Genomic DNA, 17,613 nt, shown 5'->3' with positions numbered 1-17,613 from the left:
TCGCCAAGACTTTTTTTTCTGTCAAGTAACCAATAGATGTCATATATATATATATATATATATATACTTTATGTAAGGGATAATCAATGGCTAGCCGTGCATTAAAGGATTTTAAATGTACAACGTGGAGGCAAAGAACCGCCCGACACGAAGCGGAGTGCATTTAAAATCCTTTAATGCATGGCTAGCCATTGATTATCCCGCTTATTCCATGGTCATTTGCCAAGTTATAGGCAAGTTAAAACTAGTATTGCTCTTTGCAGCACAATATTTGACTGAATGGGTAAAAATGTGTTATTTTCGTCAGTTACGGCATGTTAGGGCTAGCATTCTTCCCACTTCAAATCATGAAATAGTGCGGTAAGACCACATTTATTTGAATGAATTATAGCATGTATTTCAATTAATTATCGATCGATCGTTTGAGAGAGAGAGAGAGAGATGACAGGTGTGTGTACCTGCGAGCTTACTTACTATCGCCTACTATATAGTATTGTTTTTGTCCATACAATGAAAGTCAGTGGTCATCAAGACTGTATGGCTACCAGCATTCTTCAAAATATCTTTTTCGTTGTTCCTCAGAATAAAGTCATTTAGATTTGGAACAACAGGAGGGTAAAAAATTATGATAGAATTTAAATTCTAACTCTCAATTTAAATTAATGACTCATAATAATAGACAAGGGACCTTTGCGCTGCTGGTTACATAGTCCCTAAAAGCTTAACACTTTATAGTAGAGAGCTTAGAAAGTCCAAAGGAATTGAATAAGAGTTTGTATAATTTGACCTTGTAATGTAGCATCTAGCATAATACTGCATAATCTAGTCCTTTTAAAGTTAGTGCTAGAATAGATCATGTAATTTAAATGTTAAAATAAACAGAAACAATTAAATATCCATTATTGGTGATATAAAAAAAAATATATATATGACTGTTATGGTGCTGATATATTGTGCATGCCTAGCCCAATCAGAGTTTGGGAAATCTGTTCCAGAAGTTATTACTAATACTGAATTATATCTCAAATCTCTTTGTGCTGTTACTTTTTTTAAGTAGACTTACATTTTGTACATGGCAGATGATAAAAGAGGTGTAAAAAAATCCCATAAATTTAGATTGAAGGAGGGACCCACGCCACTACTGGATATTCATGGTCAGCTAGTAACCACTCAGATCATGCTAGCAAGCATAGCAAGTAGGGCTGTGCAAAAAATCAAATGCGATTTTCATGCGCATCTCGTCAGTAAAGCCGTTCCTGTGATTAGTAGTAAATCTCCAGCATGTGCTTTCAGATGGAGCGGCATTTACTACACACAGCCGTAGTTCACTGACAAGCTACACAAAATCGCAGGCGATTCATTGCTGGAGATTTACTACTAATCACAGGAGCGGCTTTACTGACAAGATGCGCATGAAAATCGCATTCGATTTTTTGCACAGCCCTAATAGCAAGCAACACAATAAAAACACTCCAAATGTCTTAGCAGCCACATATTAATTCTCTTTTAACCCTAAACATCTTAGCAGTCTGGTAGTAAGTTTTGCATGGGCAAGGTCACTTCAGGTTTGCCATATCTGCGAACAACATAACTAGCCCAAAACTAGCCTAATGACCCTATTTCAAATTTAAAACCTCAAAATACCACTTCCATACCTAAATACCCATTTTACAGTCACTGTTATGTTATGTGTTAAACACAATTTCAACTTCCCTATAATCATAACAGAGCTCACAAGAAACTCAAAGGCTCCCTACCAGTGCCACTCCCTAACAAACTTATCAATATCAAGCACAGTTTTATCATTGGTAGAATATAAAATGAATAAAATATTTCAAGTAGAATACCATTTATGCAATATATCAAATCTTTAACCCACTGGAAGAAAAATCAAACCACGGCAACAGTTTAAAAGTAAATTGGAGAAAAGGGGCTACTTTTTTCTTTTTTTTTCCGTTTGTTTTCACAGAAATTGCCTTTTACCTTTAAATACAGTGACACATTTCTTGATTGCCAGTTTGTTGTGCCATTTAGTAAATTTGATTTATTCAACGGTATAGAGTCATGGATCGTGCTGTGCTCTTATGCGTTGTAATTGATTTGTGGGTCTGTGAGGATTGAGAATCTGTTCGTGGGCCATTTTTGGGCCCTTCTCTCACTTTCCCTCTAATTTTACTCTTTTCCTCCCCTCTGCGCTGGGCTCTGCTCCCTGGCTAATGGCCCAGGGGTGCCATTCATGGTCGAGTGTGTGTATGTGTGTGACAGAATGGGGAGATGGAGGGGGGCAGGTCAGAGGAAATCAGCCTGAAGACGTCATCATCAACTGCAGCAAGTGAGGATCAGTCGTAACAGTCCGCTGTCAGCATAGCTTGTTCGAGCCATATTAAATGTTCAGAAGAGGGATCATTGCTGTAGCATTCTGGCATGAATTCAAGGCCTAACAAATGAACATCACAGATATGTTTCATAGAAAGTTGTATGCCACTTTTTTCCCTCAAGAGCTCTTTTGAAAAAACATACATATGCAATATCAAGTAATGTTTCTCTCTACAATCAGTGTGTTGTGTTCAGAGGAAACGATAATTTTTGGTCATTTTCTTTAAAGATAAATAAATTATATACTTTTCTAACCACAAATGCTTGTTTTTAATCACAAATGTGTTTGAAATATGGAATTTATTTAATTACTTAGAGTAGAATGTCAAATTTCAGAATTATTATTATTGTTAAGTAACTTTCTTTTTTTTCTTTATTTTCAACTTTTTTGGGGGGTTTGGCTGTAGAAAAATGTGCTGCAGTATAATCTACCTTGATAAATTCAGATTCGTCGCTTTATATGTTGGTCAGACAATCTTTTTCTTTATAAATTAAAGGTTCTTGGTCAGAATAAGCTGCAATCTGGGAAGTCGTGGCCTAATGGTTAGAGAGTCGGACTCGTAACCAGCAGGGATTGTAGGTGGGGGGAGTGAATGTAGAGTGCTCTCTTCCACCTTCAATACCACGACTGAGGTGCCCTTGAGCAAGGCACCGAACCCCCAACTGCTCCCCGGGCGCCGCAGCAAAAATGGCTGCCCACTGCTCCGGGTGTGTGTTCACGGTGTGTGTGTGTTCACTGCTGTGTGTGTGCACTTTGAATGGGATAAATGCAGAGCACTAATTCCTAGTATGGGTCACCATACTTGGCCACATGTCACTTTCACTTCACTTCAATTGGTCAAAAGTCTGGCAACATGAGTACGGTAATATTTTAGTGAGTACCTTATTATTCACTTGATTAAAATGTACTTGTTGCCTGTACATCCCTTCATTTTCAACTCATCTTCACATCCTCTTCACCTCATGACTGTCTGTCTCTGTCACCTTGTTAATAATAGATGTGATTTGATGTCACATTTTAGCACTGAGTCCGGGCCAATCAAACAGAGCAGACGTGTATTCACGTGTTCTGCTGAATCACGCTCACTTAGTTTCAGCTCAGCACCTCATCTTCACCCTCGTTCCTCTCACTTCCTCTCGCTAATTTAATTAGGAAACAAAGCGATCCTTTTCATAAGAACTGAGTGATGGACACCTCTCAAGTAACCTAGTAATCATAACTGAAAAAGAACAGGTTCACAACACCGTCTCCGAACCACCTCATCACTTTGCTTTTCTTTCCTGAGTCCTTTCCTTTGTCTGCTTCCTGTTGCTTTATATGTGCTGAATTAGTGAAGATTAAGTTATTTTACACTATGTTGGTCACTATGCTGTTGCTGTGGCAACAAAGTACCTTTTTTATTTGTAAAAATGAAGTGCTAGTGGCTGGATTCAGACAAACCTGATTGCAATAGAGATTTTTAAAAGACGTGTTTTCATACAAAGGTCAATATGATATTGGTTTTCTTTTTTTGAACTTGTGTATTTTTATATGACTTTTGTGGCTTTTAGTTCATGTCTGTTAGTTTGAAGTCATCTGAATGCTAGTGATGTACTTTTAGCTAATATATAAGCTTTTTGATATTTTCTGCCCCAACTTCATGTTTCATTAGAAAGTAAAAGTACACAGGTAAGGCTTGCAAAAAATGTGTTAGTCAAACCATTTCATGGAGTCTAATAGCATTTTTTTTATCTCTTATGAAAAAATCTCTTTGTCACCTCAGAATTCAATCTATTCCTTTGGAATAAGATGGTACTTTAAGAAGATCACTCATGGTGTGTCAGGCCGAGCTGCCCCTTGTCAGATCATTCGGTTTTTCTTTGTTAATTTTTTATTTATTTATTTTTTGTCTCCTGTAGGGTGAGAAGGATTGGAAAAAGTATGAGGTGGCTCGCAGACTGAAGACATGAGTGGATGCCATCCGAGCCCAGTACCAGAAGGACCTCAAGTCCAAACAGATGGGCATAAAAAATTTGTTTTACCTTTATTTGCGCTCAGCTGCTAGAACTTGTTTGCTTGCGTAGGTTTCATAATGTAAATGAGAACATCTGAAAGAAGCTCATCAAGTGAAAATGAATTGGTTTCTGAATATCTTGCACATTTATTTGGCGACGGCAGACTCTGCAGAAATGTCAGATATAATTGCAGGTATGGTGAAAACCAACCCCCACTTCCTCATCATCCCATTATAGGCATAATGAATAAAAATGAATGCCTTTGGAACTTTGTGCCACATGATCTGGAGCTGATCTTTGGTTTTAGTTTCATTACTGTCAATAAGCTGTTATTCCTTTTCTGTTTTTAGTAAAATAACGAATCTGAAACTACATGTTCTGAAACGGCACCAACACAGTCATACATTTTTCATTCTGAGGGATACGATTCTCGAGAGACTTGCATCATAAGAGCTCGCACTAAAGAATGGTAGTATTTCTTTTCAGCCTGTTTTTTTTTTTAAATATATATATTTAATTCTTAATTTTTGCAGCTGAAAGATTCTGCCCTCACTGAAGGACAGAGAGACGAATTTTGAGAGAACATTTGGAAAACTGTTTGTGTGTGTGTGAGATAGAGAGAGAAATGTGCCCTTTCAGTGAGGTCAGGTTGGTAATGGCGGGCCATCGTGGGGAGGGAACGTTAATCTGTACTTTGGGCTCTTCCGATTGACTCGGCGAAAGGCCGAGCGAAGGGGTGAATGAGGGAGGATGCGACAGAGTAATTCTGGCCCTCTTCCACAAAGTGCTGCAAATCTTAATGCATGCTGCTGTGCTTTTAAGCTTGTGTGCACAAGTGTGGGCATACAGTATATGATCAGAAAAAAATAAGTGTCTTTAACTTGGCTGAACACTCAATAGAACAGACGCTGTTTTATATATTACACAGTTGCAATCATTTACCGAACTATCTAAACATTTTAATGAGGGAAAGCTTGCATAAGAGGATACGAATGGGGTTTTTAACTCACCTATTACATGTTCCATTACTTTCCTTTACTTTTTTTTTCTACACGTACAATAAAATGGGAGAAGATATACCATAAAAGTTTGTCATTTCCACATCACTTTCCACTGTTTTGTCTCTTCTCTTCATATTCACACAATGGCAAAAAGGTCAAAAATTAATGCCTTTGGAACTTTGTGCCACATGATCTGGAGCTGATCTTTGGTTTTAGTTTCATTACTGTCAATACGCTGTTATTCCTTTTCTGTTTTTAGTAAAATAACGAATCTGAAACTACATGTCCAGGTGTCTGAGGCTACATAGGAAATGTGGCATTAAAACCTAATTTTAGAAATGGAAAATAAAAAGAAATATTTAAGATTCTGCACAATTTTTAACTCACTAATTAAATAATGAAATTTGTGACATTGATCAGGTAACTGAGCAGTTTTACTTCCATTGAAGTGCAAGATGCTTTTTCAGATCATCTCAAATCATGCTGGAGAACATGATCATCTGGTTTTACACAAACTTGTGGAGTTCATGCAGCTCAAGTGCTGCTGTCATTAATGCAAACAAATACTAAGACACAGTGGAATTCACATTAATGTCCCAATTCAACTTTTCACTCAAACTACACTCTTAATAATAAAGGTGCTTCACGATGCCATAGAAGAACCTTTTTGTCTAAATGGTTCCATAAAGAACCTTTAACATCTGAAGAACCTTTCTGTTTCACAAATGGCTTTGTGGTGAAAGAAGGTTCTTCAGATTATAAAAAGGTAAGAAAGAGATGGTTCTTTAAAGAACCTTTGACTGAATGGTTCTTTGTGGAACCAAAAATGGTTCTTCTATGGCATCGCTTGAAGAACCTTTTGAAGCACCTTTATTTTTAAGAGTGTATCCTGGATATTTTGTGATATCCAGATTGTAGCTGTTCTATAGCACATGATGGAAAATGGTTTTACATGGTTTCTAGTTACAGCTTGCTGGTCATGAACTGGTCCAAGCTGATCTAGATAATGCATTAGCTGGAATACCAGGTTGTGAGGCTGAAATCAAGCTGGTAGACCGTAATTGAGCTAGTTAAAGCAGTTAGTCCACCTTTCACCAGTAACATAACTGTCACTATGTTCAAAAAACCAGCATATCCACCTTAAGTTGATGAGATACAGATTTCCATAAAGGTCACAGACTTTTTTACAGAACAAAATTGTTCTAAAGACATGTTTTGTAGTATTTCACATACTTTTAAAAGCACCGTCTCACTTAGCTTATGATCTGTCCGATTAAAACAGTAAAAAAAGAGGAAGTGCCCAACTATGCTCAAATGTCCATATCACATTATTAAATGAAATTTTGTCAAATCTACCAAAACTGTCCTACTTTTGCACACCTCACCCTATCATTAAAAAAACACAATGCTTTACAAAAAATTCCATTGATGTTGATCAATAATTGAGCTTAATGTAATGACCTCTCTGTGTATATTTCATTCTAATTAGATTCCCTCCGTTTCCTGAAGGATGCGGTAAGTGAGACTAAATGAACTAGGAACGTGATACTGTCAGCTCAGATAATCAGCCTCGCTGGCTCTGCCCAGATTCAAGATGTCACAGATATTTGACCAGCTACATAGGAAATGTGGCATTAAAACCTAATTTTAGAAATGGAAAATAAAAAGAAATATTTAAGATTCTGCACAATTTTTAACTCACTAATTAAATAATGAAATTTGTGACATTGATCAGGTAACTGAGCAGTTTTACTTCCATTGAAGTGCAAGATGCTTTTTCAGATCATCTCAAATCATGCTGGAGAACATGATCATCTGGTTTTACACAAACTTGTGGAGTTCATGCAGCTCAAGTGCTGCTGTCATTAATGCAAACAAATACTAAGACACAGTGGAATTCACATTAATGTCCCAATTCAACTTTTCACTCAAACTACACTCTTAAAAATAAAGGTGCTTCACGATGCCATAGAAGAACCTTTTTGTCTAAATGGTTCCATAAAGAACCTTTAACATCTGAAGAACCTTTCTGTTTCACAAAAGGTTCTTTGTGGTGAAAGAAGGTTCTTCAGATTATAAAAAGGTAAGAAAGAAATGGTTCTTTAAAGAACCTTTGACTGAATGGTTCTTTGTGGAACCAAAAATGGTTCTTCTATGGCATCGCTTGAAGAACCTTTTGAAGCACCTTTATTTTTAAGAGTGTATTATGCTGATAATATAATTTGTCATGAAAATTGTGCACTAGTGGTCTGAGAGTTTTGGACCTGCTTTATTAGGGTCAGTGTTGAATGTTTGATCATGTTAATTTTGATCTCCCCTCAATGTGCTTATTAGACGGGAAGGTCAGCATATGAATCAATCATTACTACCATACGACGGTGTTAAATTGGGGGAAAATGTTCCAGAAATATAAATTCTGTCATTGCTTGGCGAGTGGTCGGTTTATTTTCTTCTTCATGCATTTGGCTCAAGGATAAATTGTTATTCAAATGAGACCGATTTAAAAGCACCAACATCTGCTACCATTAATTAGTTCCATGCATATTTTAGCTGGTTTATTTAGTAGGAGTGGAGGAAAACAGGACTTCTGCAAAATGTAAAATATAATTGAGAGTGCCTCTCCCTCTCTCTTTCCTCTCCTCTCCTCTAAACCTCTGTTCTGTGCATATGATAAACAATCTAACATGTGTTTTCTGTTTCAGGTTTTCAAAAACCTCAAGCTTTTCATGGAGAACAAGCAAGAAGGAGACGACCTCTTTGATCGATTCGATGTGAGTGTAATGTTCTGAAACGGCAGCAAAACAGTCATAGATGTTTCATTCTGAGGGATACGATTCTCGAGAGACTTGCATCATAAGAGCTCGCACTAAAGAATGGTAGTATTTCTTTTCAGCCTGTTTTGTTTTTTAAATATATATTTCATTCTTAATTTTTGCAGCTGAAAGATTCTGCCCTCACTGAAGGACAGAGAGATGAATTTTGAGAGAACATTTGGAAAACTGTTTGTGTGTGTGTGTGTGTGTGTGTGTGTGTGTGAGATAGAGAGAGAAATGTGCCCTTTCAGTGAGGTCAGGTTGGTAATGGCGAGCCATCGTGGGGAAGGAACGTTAATCTGTACTTTGGGCTCTTCCGATTGACTCGGCGAAAGTCCGAGCGAAGGGGTGAATGAGGGAGGATGCGACAGAGTAATTCTGGCCCTCTTCCACAAAGTGCTGCAAATCTTAATGCATGCTGCTGTGCTTTTAAGCTTGTGTGCACAAGTGTGGGCATACAGTATATGATCAGAAAAAATAAGTGTCTTTAACTTGGCTGAACACTCAATAGAACAGATGCTGTTTTATATATTACACAGTTGCAATCATTTACCGAGCTATCTAAACATTTTAATGAGGGAAAGCTTGCATAAGAGGATACGAATGGGGTTTTTAACTCACCTATTACATGTTCCATTACTTTCCTTTACTTTTTTTTCTACACGTACAATAAAATGGGAGAAGATATACCATAAAAGTTTGTCATTTCCACATCACTTTCCACTGTTTTGTCTCTTCTCTTCATATTCACACAATGGCAAAAAGGTCAAAAATAATGAAAAAGGCTAACTATTATTATATACAAACTAATATGCATGTCTACTAATTATAGTCTTATCCCTATAATACAGCTGTAGAGCTGAAAAGGGACATTTAGTCATTTTTATGAGGATGTCCCCAAAAGTAGCTTGTGAGGTTTAGCTAACATTTGAGGGACATTTTTCAGCAGTTGTGTTCCCAGAAGTATAGTTCGGTTAAAAACAGACACACACACACACACACACACACACACATATATACACATAAACTCTTACCTGTGTTGCTTTGAGTCATTGGATGTCCTAGCCCAAATGTCACATTGTTCCCTGGTGAACAGTGTCGAACAGACCGACATGTTCAACATGCATCAAGTGTCTTGCCATCCGCGTGTCATCAGACGGCAGTGCGTGTGCTGAACATTAGCAGCGGTTGACATACTAGGACACAGCTGGTGTCATTAGCATATAGTATCTTTAAAGATATCACATCTAGCTTTATTAGAATGCAGAGGTATGTCTGTACTTGTATCGTCTTCCCCTGGATCGCACAGTTTCTGAAGTAAATATTTGAATTTTTAGTACTTTGGTCTTAAAGGAAAAGTGAGAAAGGGTTTTACTTAAAAGGTTTTCGAATGAGTGTGATGTGGGCACACATCAGACAGTTTGTTGGTTGCATAGCTTGTTTTGAGCCCTTTTTAAGACACACATCTTTTAGTCATTCTTGAGAAGTGGGACAAAACAGGGTGCAAAATTGAAAAAATAAAACCTTGTACTCAGACAAATGAAACTACATTTATGTATCTTATGTGTACTAAGCTACTGAGCTAAGCTTTGATACAACCTCCCAACTTTTCTCTTTTTTGACAAAATGTGCTTTTTTACCTTGGACTGTGTAATATAATTTCAACTTTATCTTTAACAGCATTCAAGATGTTTTTAACATTTCAAAACACATTCTCGTGTTAGCAGACAGATTACACTTTCACATGTGACCAACAATTCCACAACAAATATAAAATATCAATGAAATATTATCAAAATATTCAACTGACAGAGGTGACAGAACTGACAGAGTTGACACATCTGACGGTGGTGACGAAAACCGGAATTTGTAGTAATTTTAACTAATCTCATACATTGATTCAGTCAATTACTGTATTAAAACAAACACAACAAACAGTGAGTATGTTATTGTTTATAAAGCTTTTATTCAAGAGTCACATTTAAGTATTTTGATATATCATTGGAACACAAAACCTTACGGTGGTGACATCTGACGGTGTTGACAAATTTGGCATTTCTTTCACAAAACCAATGGAATTCATGTAGTAGCCATTTAATTTGTTTCTGTTGATGCTAGATGCTAATGGAACCTGCTTCAGGAGAATAAAATGATCTAAATATTTCAAATAATTTCCTCACAAATTGGAAGATGGTGTTGACATATCATGGCTGTGACAAAGGAAATATTAACATTAGGATTTAAAATATTCTAAAACTATAAAATTTAGCAGAGCCTGTCTGACACTGATGTACTCTGCAGAGGTGAACTGTGGCAAGGGGGTCCTTTAGAGTGACCGCTGCCCCTGATATTCCCTGATTTTATTACATTTTATTGAATGTCTGACGGTGTTGACAAAAATTGGGAACTTTAAAATCTTATGAAACATGCATGTGTCATTAAAAAACAACCTTGCTATGATAGGAGATATTATTAAGTGTTGCTTTTGATAAAACAAGCTATTTTTCATCATTAAAAAAAAATGTGTATGCATTTGATTGCATATGAATGATTGAACCCTTCTCTGTGGACACACTGTTTTAGATGTAGTGAGAGGACATTAAGAAACAGATTTGGTATAATAATGTGAAAATGAAATTGAAGGTGATAATTGTCTTAAATATATTCTATTATTAATCTCTCATGACATTTAAAATTGAAAATATTTGTATTTTTTAAAGCTAATAGCAGTTACCCCTTGCTGGACCTGTTTTGTCCCACGTCTCAAGAATGACTGGTAGGCAGATATGTTTTCTTTATGTCTGGAACATACAACCTATACTACTGCACTCCCAAATCCATTAAAGTTGGAACAAATGGTCTGATATCTTTGGAAGAGGGAAAAAAAGACTTGCTCTTTTAGACATCTTTTTTTGCGCATTTATTTCTAGACAATAAAGACAACAGCGCTATCTTGTGGTTAACAGTGAAGCTGGATAGTAAAATATGATTTCTCCCTGTTTGTGTTTGAATGCTATCTTTAATGTGTAGTTTTTGCCTTTAAAGACTCAACTGCTGAATAAACACCTGAGTTCCCTCATGCCAGGATTGACTGCAAAGGTTTTTTTTGCTTCTCTTTCTCTCTCCTATTTTCTTTCGCCATTCTATCAGTCAAATTTCAAATGAATAGTACAACTTCCAGATGTTCAGTCATGGCATCAGTATGGATTTATGTTGGAACATTTGCTAAAACGCTTGAATATGATGCCAATATGGATTGCTGTCAGTGTTCAAAACAACATTGTACATTTTGACAACTCTGAGTCCACAGGGACATACAGATATTGTTAGTATGACAGTGTGACCAAACTTTATGTAAGCAACATAATCAACAAAGTCTCTACTTTAGCTGCAGTTTCACGTCAGTGTATGAGTCCTAGGGATGGGCGGATCGATCCTTAAGTATCGATACTTTCGATACTGATGTTGTATCGAAAGGATCGATCCTCACATAAAAATATCGATTCTGAAGTGCATTTTTTTAAACATTCATTTTATTTACTCATCAAGAAATTCGGTGCATAAAATAAGCTTCTAAGTGGAAAAACAGACTATATTAGCGAATAATTGTGTTGGATAGAACCATTTCTCCTGCTCATCTGAACACAAGAAAATGCTGAAAGACAGAACCAACCAATAACAGACAGCGTTCGCTGCTGACGCAGAGTGTTTGTTCAAATAGGGCTGCATTTCCCAAAAGCATCAGAAGCATAAGTAGATCTTAAGAAGCCATTGCCACATTATTACATTACATTGCATTGTTACTATATATCAAATTAATTCTGAAAAATGCATCAGTCTCTATCTCTCTCTCTTGCTCTGTATAGGTGTGTTAATGTATCATTCTTACTACAGCAAGGGCAAACCGTGCGGTTGCAATTCTATATAACTATCAGCGGGCACCGCCAAAGACCTTCGAACAATCCCTGGCTAACCTGCAGACAAAGGTACTGGAGATATGAGACTGAATAATGAAAAAAATCATTTTAATATCATGAAAAAAGCATTTGAATATGATGCTGTCTTATTACATTTTTTTTCTCTCTTCTCTTCTTTTTTTAAGATTGACAGCAGGAAGGACCAGCTGCACTTGGCTAAGAAAGAGCTAAAGCAGGCCAAGAAAGAAGCCAAAGGGAGCTCAGACAACAAGCTGCTCATGTCGGTATCTCATTCCAGGCATCTGAATAAGGGGACATTTGTTTGCTCTTCCAGCTATTAGAATCCTTTTGTAGATGAATATGATATACACATGTATAAAGCATTTTATGTGTTCAGGGTGGTTGAGAAGAAGAAGAAAGCTGTGCAGAGGTGTGAGGAACAGCTGCTGAAGATGGAGGTTCAGGCTACAGACAGAGAGGAGAACGAACAGATCGCCCTGAGCACCTCCAAACTCAACTGCCTGGATCCACGCATCAGCGTGGCCTGGTGATGATGTTACACTCAAATACACAAACATGCTACACAAGAATCCTCGTTGTATTTCATATTAGAATATGTTCAGTGTTTCTTTACTTTATTTTCTGCTTCTAGGTGTAAGAACATGGAGGTGCCACTGGACAAAATTTACAACAAAACCCTAAGGGATAAGTTTGCCTGGGCTATCGACATGACTGAACATGACTTTGTGTTCTCAGTGTGGTTTGTTTATCTTCCAATATACCCCAGTATTTTATACAAATGTACATTTTAATTGAATCCGTTAACTGAATTGTGCAGCCACGTTTTAATGTTGGCCCTTTTATATTGTTCAGTTTTTCAGTTTTTATATTAATCAAATTCACATGTTCTAAGTTATTTTAAGAAAGTTCAATAAATGTTCTTCCTTTGTAGGGAAATCCCTAGTCACTTTTTTTTTTTACTGTTACCACAAAAGCTTTTTGGGAGACAAGACTCAAGAAATATCTGGGTTATATTTCACCCCAAAATCAGAGAGAAAAAAAGGAGAGTATAAAAAAAAGAGAATTAAGGTTAACAATAAGATGTTTTTATTTTTGCATTGTCACAAATATGTTCAAAATATATGGTAATTCTCATTAAAATAATGTGGAAAAAATAATACAGTAATGAAAATCATCTGGGCCTGTTCCAGGTTTATTAGATTCTGTACAACATACTTCCATGATTCACAAATGCGTTTTTATTATAAATCTAATGTAAATTATTCATTTAAAATATTACTTATTTTGGGGGAAACTGCTCATGGTTTGACCTTTTTTTGAGACTGATCTGTTTCTTTGTCCAATATAATCTACCAGTATATACCAATACAGGTCTTTTTTCCCAGAGTCCAGATTCAAAAATAGATTTTTCTTGGGTTGGGAGTCTTATCAAGTGATTTAGTCAAATTTTAGCTTAAGCCATTGATGTTCCGCATTATGCGGTAGACCTTTGATAGTGGTATTGTTTCAAATTGCATGTAAAGGTGTTAATCATCATCTTACCCAGCTTAAATATTGATCAGATATAAACAAAGTGATTTACATTTCTAAGAATTCAGTCAGTTTTAGCTTGAGCGTATTTGCCCCAAGAGATTTTGCATGTCAGCATATGTTCCTTTGATATATTTAACTTAATTGCAACTGCTAGAGAGGAGCAGGTGAAACAGTGAAAGATAGTGGTGTTACAGACTACTCAGTTTGGCTTAAGTAGGCTATACCAGTAAAGAGAGATAAGGACACAGGTTTTAAGAAACAACTTTAATTCAACAACAAATTCATTTTAACAGGAATGGTGTTAGGTTGGCACTCGGGCTAGTGCTATTACAGTAATGCAAGGATCGGTTCTACAGTTGGATGTCGTGTTTAAAAAGTTCTTTGCAATCCATTGCAGAAAAAGGAGGGGGGAAAAGAGAGTAGCATACAGTCACAGTATTAGGACTGACTTTAATTCCTTCTAAATATTAAAAAAAAGCATCACATCAAACCAAAATATGTTAGTCACCATAGAGAAAATGTTGCTGCTCCTGAAGAGTGTTTATAGTTTCTTCTACGCAGCATTCTGTGAAAGATAACACTGGATCAGGGCAATGCATTTTAATATAGTATACCAGAATGAAATGCATTTCAAATTTCCATTTAGAATCAGACATTCACAACTGGTTTCAGCTAAAATAGTTTAATCGATAGAAATAAGAAACTACCTCTACTAGGAAGCCTCTCCCTCTTTGACCTTGTTCTCCCCTTCAATCTCTTCCACTCCTGCCTGAGTCATCAGGTCTGCTATATTCTTCTCTAGATCATCGATGCGGGTGCTCATTTCATCAAGTGAATCTTATTAAGGAAGATAGGATCAAGTATAGGTAATACCACTGTTTAAATCCACAGGCATTGAGCGCATAGCTAAAGCAATATCTGCTTGGTAGATTTTGACTAAACAAAATTTGTTTTCTCTACACCTGCATAGTACCGAGTTAAAGCATGTATGCATTTGTAGATAGTTTTATGAACCTGGCCACGGGGTGAATTTTGGTTCTGTGAAAAAATTCAAACTTCAAAGTATCTTGATTTAAAGGTGGGGTAAGCGATTTCTTGTAGCCAATGTTGACATTTGAAGTCACCAAAACAAACACGCCCTACCCCAAAAGTGTCTCGCCCCTATTTTGATAGCTCCACCCCACACATACGTACGCAACCCAGGCAATGATTAGTTCTGTGAAACAAAGCAAAACTGCTGCTGCGTTCCATTCATGACGCATTGACACAAATTTAAAATGATTTTCAACGGTCGCTTTGTCGCGTTCAGTATACTAGACAGACTTTAGCTGTTGCGGCGCAGACACGGTGTTACTCACCTATCGAGAAGAAACAAAGCAATCTCGGCGTCCGATCCTTGAGTTTTCTCCAGCGCTTAAAAGCTGATCCGATATTTACACTGGTCCTACTTCTTGCCTTAATTCTTCTTTTGTTCCGCAGACGTTTTCCTCTTTTGTTTTTTTATCCGCCATCTCTATCTTTCTGTCGCTCGGCTCAGCTAATGTCCATCCCGTGCACTGAACGCGCTCTCCTCCACATCCTGAGTAGACACGCCCCTTACTGCTGATTGGCTACAAGTTTGAGTATTCACTAAATAGCAACTAAACACATTTAAAGACCTCTAAACAGCTTGCTGTGATATTGAAATTACCTCTGGGACTACGACCGCCCCACTGAAAAATAAATTATACAGCTATACTAAAAACAAGAAAGGATATTTCTCCCGATGATCTGGTCTGACATTGTCTGGAACTTATCCTGCATCTGCTGCAGCAATGTCTGTACCTGTTAGGGAGAAACATTGTTAATCCGACGTGTAAAAATGCATAAAGATATGCAAATAAATAAAATAAAAAGATAAAAACAAATAAATCCGCTTGTTTAAGTCACGACAACTATATTCTCAGGAAAAACATCTAATATTAAATATTAAACGACGTTTACGTCGCATCAAAATAATCCAAGTAGAACACATAAACAGGGCCTAGCATTAGCCTAGCTTAGCAAACCACAAAAATATGTCGTTTATTATCAAACCTACCACTGCTGTGAGATCCTGCACTGATTTTGGGTCTGTCTCTGCCATATTTTTCAAATAAATAATCTGTATAACAGCAAATAGATGTTTATTCTTCTCTAAATTGTGTATCTTCCCAGCTCTTTGCCTTTTTCTGATCAGCTGTTGGATAAATCACGGAGTCGTGACAAATATCGCGAGATTTTCGAGACCTCTAAGGGAGAGATTCCCTTTGCTGCAGGCAGGCAAATCAACCTCTGGCGTGATCAAACGATGCACAGTCATTTCATCTATTAAAACCAGTGACAGGTTACAACAGGATAGGACAGAATTTATAAACATAATTCAGCTGATTTTGTTGCGAATTACAAAAATAGTTTAGGGTTTTTTTGCCCCATTTCAGGTGCAGAGATTAGCTACCAAAGTCTGGCCTTTCAGGCAAATTTTCAAAGAAAACAGGCATAGGTAGGTTAATGGGTACATAGAGTGAATGATAAATTCTTTTTTTTAAGTTGTTGTGGGTAAGTTGTTTATTTGTTCAATTTATACATGGTAGCCTATGGCTTACAAAGGACTTTGTTTTGTTTTGTTTTTTTCGTCATAGTATTTTTTTTATTGAACTTTTTAAATTACAGAATTCAACAGCAAATTCTTGACATTTCTCACATTTAGACATTTTGCAAGTACAAATTTAAACACCATTTAGATAAAAATAGAAATAAAAAAATTAACGGGCATCACAAACATAGGCCTACCTTAAATTATTTAGCAGAGAGACAGTTCTTTGGGCTTTTCGATTTTTTTATTATTTATTTTTTTAATAAATAAACGACAGCGGAAAGAACATGAGCAGAAGTGGATACTGGATTTTAAACAATTCGCTTTTACTAAATTATTCTTAAGTGTGTAGGCCTACTAAGTCTTAAGAATAGCCTAATTGGTAAATAGCCTACTATAAACAGGGTTTAGCTTCACTGGGATATTATGAAGGAGTTTAGCTATTCAAATGAGTAAAACAGTTGCCAGAAATAAACTGGCCAAAATACAAGCCACCATCCAAGAATTTGGTCCCTTATGTGATGAAACAGGTTTAACAGATGAAGAAGCTCAAAATCTCATAAAATTACAAGAGGATTGAAATAGCATACACATTAGGCTATATGACGGATTTTAGGCCACTCTCTCTCGGCCAAAGTAACGTTGTTTTGTTGTTGCCATGTTTTACCGTTCCTATACTCTAAACCTCAAAATGAAGGCAATGGGAGTAGCGCTACTCAAACAAATATTTGGTTAGATCTCGTGGTGTTCCCTGTTTATTTTTTATTTTCTTCCTTCCTGTTCCTCTGGATGCCCACATCTCCTAACTGCATCACGGCGGTAAAGTTAGTTTGACGTTTGACATTCATTAGACATTCGGGTTTTTTGCCAATTAAACTCTTTGCAGCTTTTATGTTTTGAGCCCAAACTAACTCAGATAGACATAAATATATGCCATCTATGTTGCACAAGGCTTAATTTCTAGGAATTAAAAAAAAAATTAACCATTTAAATTAATTAAACAATTTAACTACGTGATATTATAATATAAAACCAATACTAAAATGTTCGGGAAAACATATCGCACAAAGCTCCGTTTTTGGAATTACAATTTTATGTTTTTTTATAATAATTTTACAACTTTTAATGTATGCAATAATATAAATGCATTAAACGACAACACCGTTTGATCTAAAGGTATCAAACAAACTGTAAAATATTCAGAATAATATTCCCTATAATGCACAAGTCTTGGTTTTCCAGATTATGCCTTTACTGTTTTTATATACAGTACTGAATCCATATTTGTCACGTTTTATTTACTGTACCCACTTAAATTAATTAAACTCTGACACCGTTTGAGA

The 17,613-nt window shown here is 36.4% G+C and overlaps 2 protein-coding genes across 3 annotated transcripts in view; one reads left to right on the top strand and one right to left on the bottom strand.

Annotated features, from left to right (window-relative positions):
- LOC107583901 (DNA topoisomerase 1-like) overlaps positions 1-12,932 on the top strand; it is a 23,191-nt gene extending 10,259 nt beyond the window's left edge. Inside the window, exons 8-13 of the mRNA XM_016270254.1 lie at positions 8,075-8,143; positions 9,282-9,372; positions 12,080-12,171; positions 12,288-12,382; positions 12,500-12,649; positions 12,755-12,932. Of these exons, the coding sequence (XP_016125740.1) occupies positions 8,075-8,143; positions 9,282-9,372; positions 12,080-12,171; positions 12,288-12,382; positions 12,500-12,649; positions 12,755-12,914 (657 nt within the window). The 3' untranslated portion in view covers positions 12,915-12,932. The remainder of the gene's footprint in view (positions 1-8,074; positions 8,144-9,281; positions 9,373-12,079; positions 12,172-12,287; positions 12,383-12,499; positions 12,650-12,754) is intronic.
- A 973-nt stretch (positions 12,933-13,905) lies between these two features.
- LOC107583924 (heat shock factor-binding protein 1) lies at positions 13,906-15,911 on the bottom strand. Of its 2 annotated transcripts, XR_001609084.1 has the most exons (5): positions 15,737-15,911; positions 15,414-15,480; positions 14,364-14,487; positions 14,165-14,221; positions 13,906-14,035 (listed from the first exon to the last, which is right to left on the bottom strand). XR_001609084.1 is itself a non-coding variant. In XM_016270276.1 (4 exons), exons 1-3 carry the CDS (start codon positions 15,779-15,781, stop codon positions 14,369-14,371), a joined length of 231 nt encoding a protein of 76 aa, XP_016125762.1. In that variant the 5' UTR covers positions 15,782-15,911; the 3' UTR covers positions 13,906-14,221; positions 14,364-14,368. The 2 variants fall into 2 exon arrangements, 1 of the variants encoding a protein (XP_016125762.1); XM_016270276.1 differs by having other exon boundaries at positions 13,906-14,221.
- Between the last annotated feature and the right edge of the window lie 1,702 nt (positions 15,912-17,613).

The sequence above is a fragment of the Sinocyclocheilus grahami genome, unplaced genomic scaffold (genome assembly GCF_001515645.1).
Source record: "Sinocyclocheilus grahami isolate Dianchi unplaced genomic scaffold, SAMN03320097.WGS_v1.1 scaffold55.1, whole genome shotgun sequence".
NCBI classification, from domain to species: Eukaryota; Metazoa; Chordata; class Actinopteri; order Cypriniformes; family Cyprinidae; genus Sinocyclocheilus; species Sinocyclocheilus grahami.
The sequence above is the reverse complement of the archived record's forward strand: the minus strand, read 5'-3'. Positions and strand labels throughout refer to the sequence as shown.

What these genes read in the sequence shown, in the direction of transcription:
- LOC107583924 (XM_016270276.1), bottom strand. Translation starts at nt 15,781, where the DNA reads ATGGCAGAGACAGACCCAAAATCAGTGCAGGATCTCACAGCAGTG. An exon ending in TGCAGGATCTCACAGCAGTG is followed by an intron (nt 15,481 to 15,736) that starts GTAGGTTTGATA and finishes TCTCCCTAACAG; the next exon opens with GTACAGACATTGCTGCAGCA. An exon ending in AGACCAGATCATCGGGAGAA is followed by an intron (nt 14,488 to 15,413) that starts ATATCCTTTCTT and finishes AATAAGATTCAC; the next exon opens with TTGATGAAATGAGCACCCGC.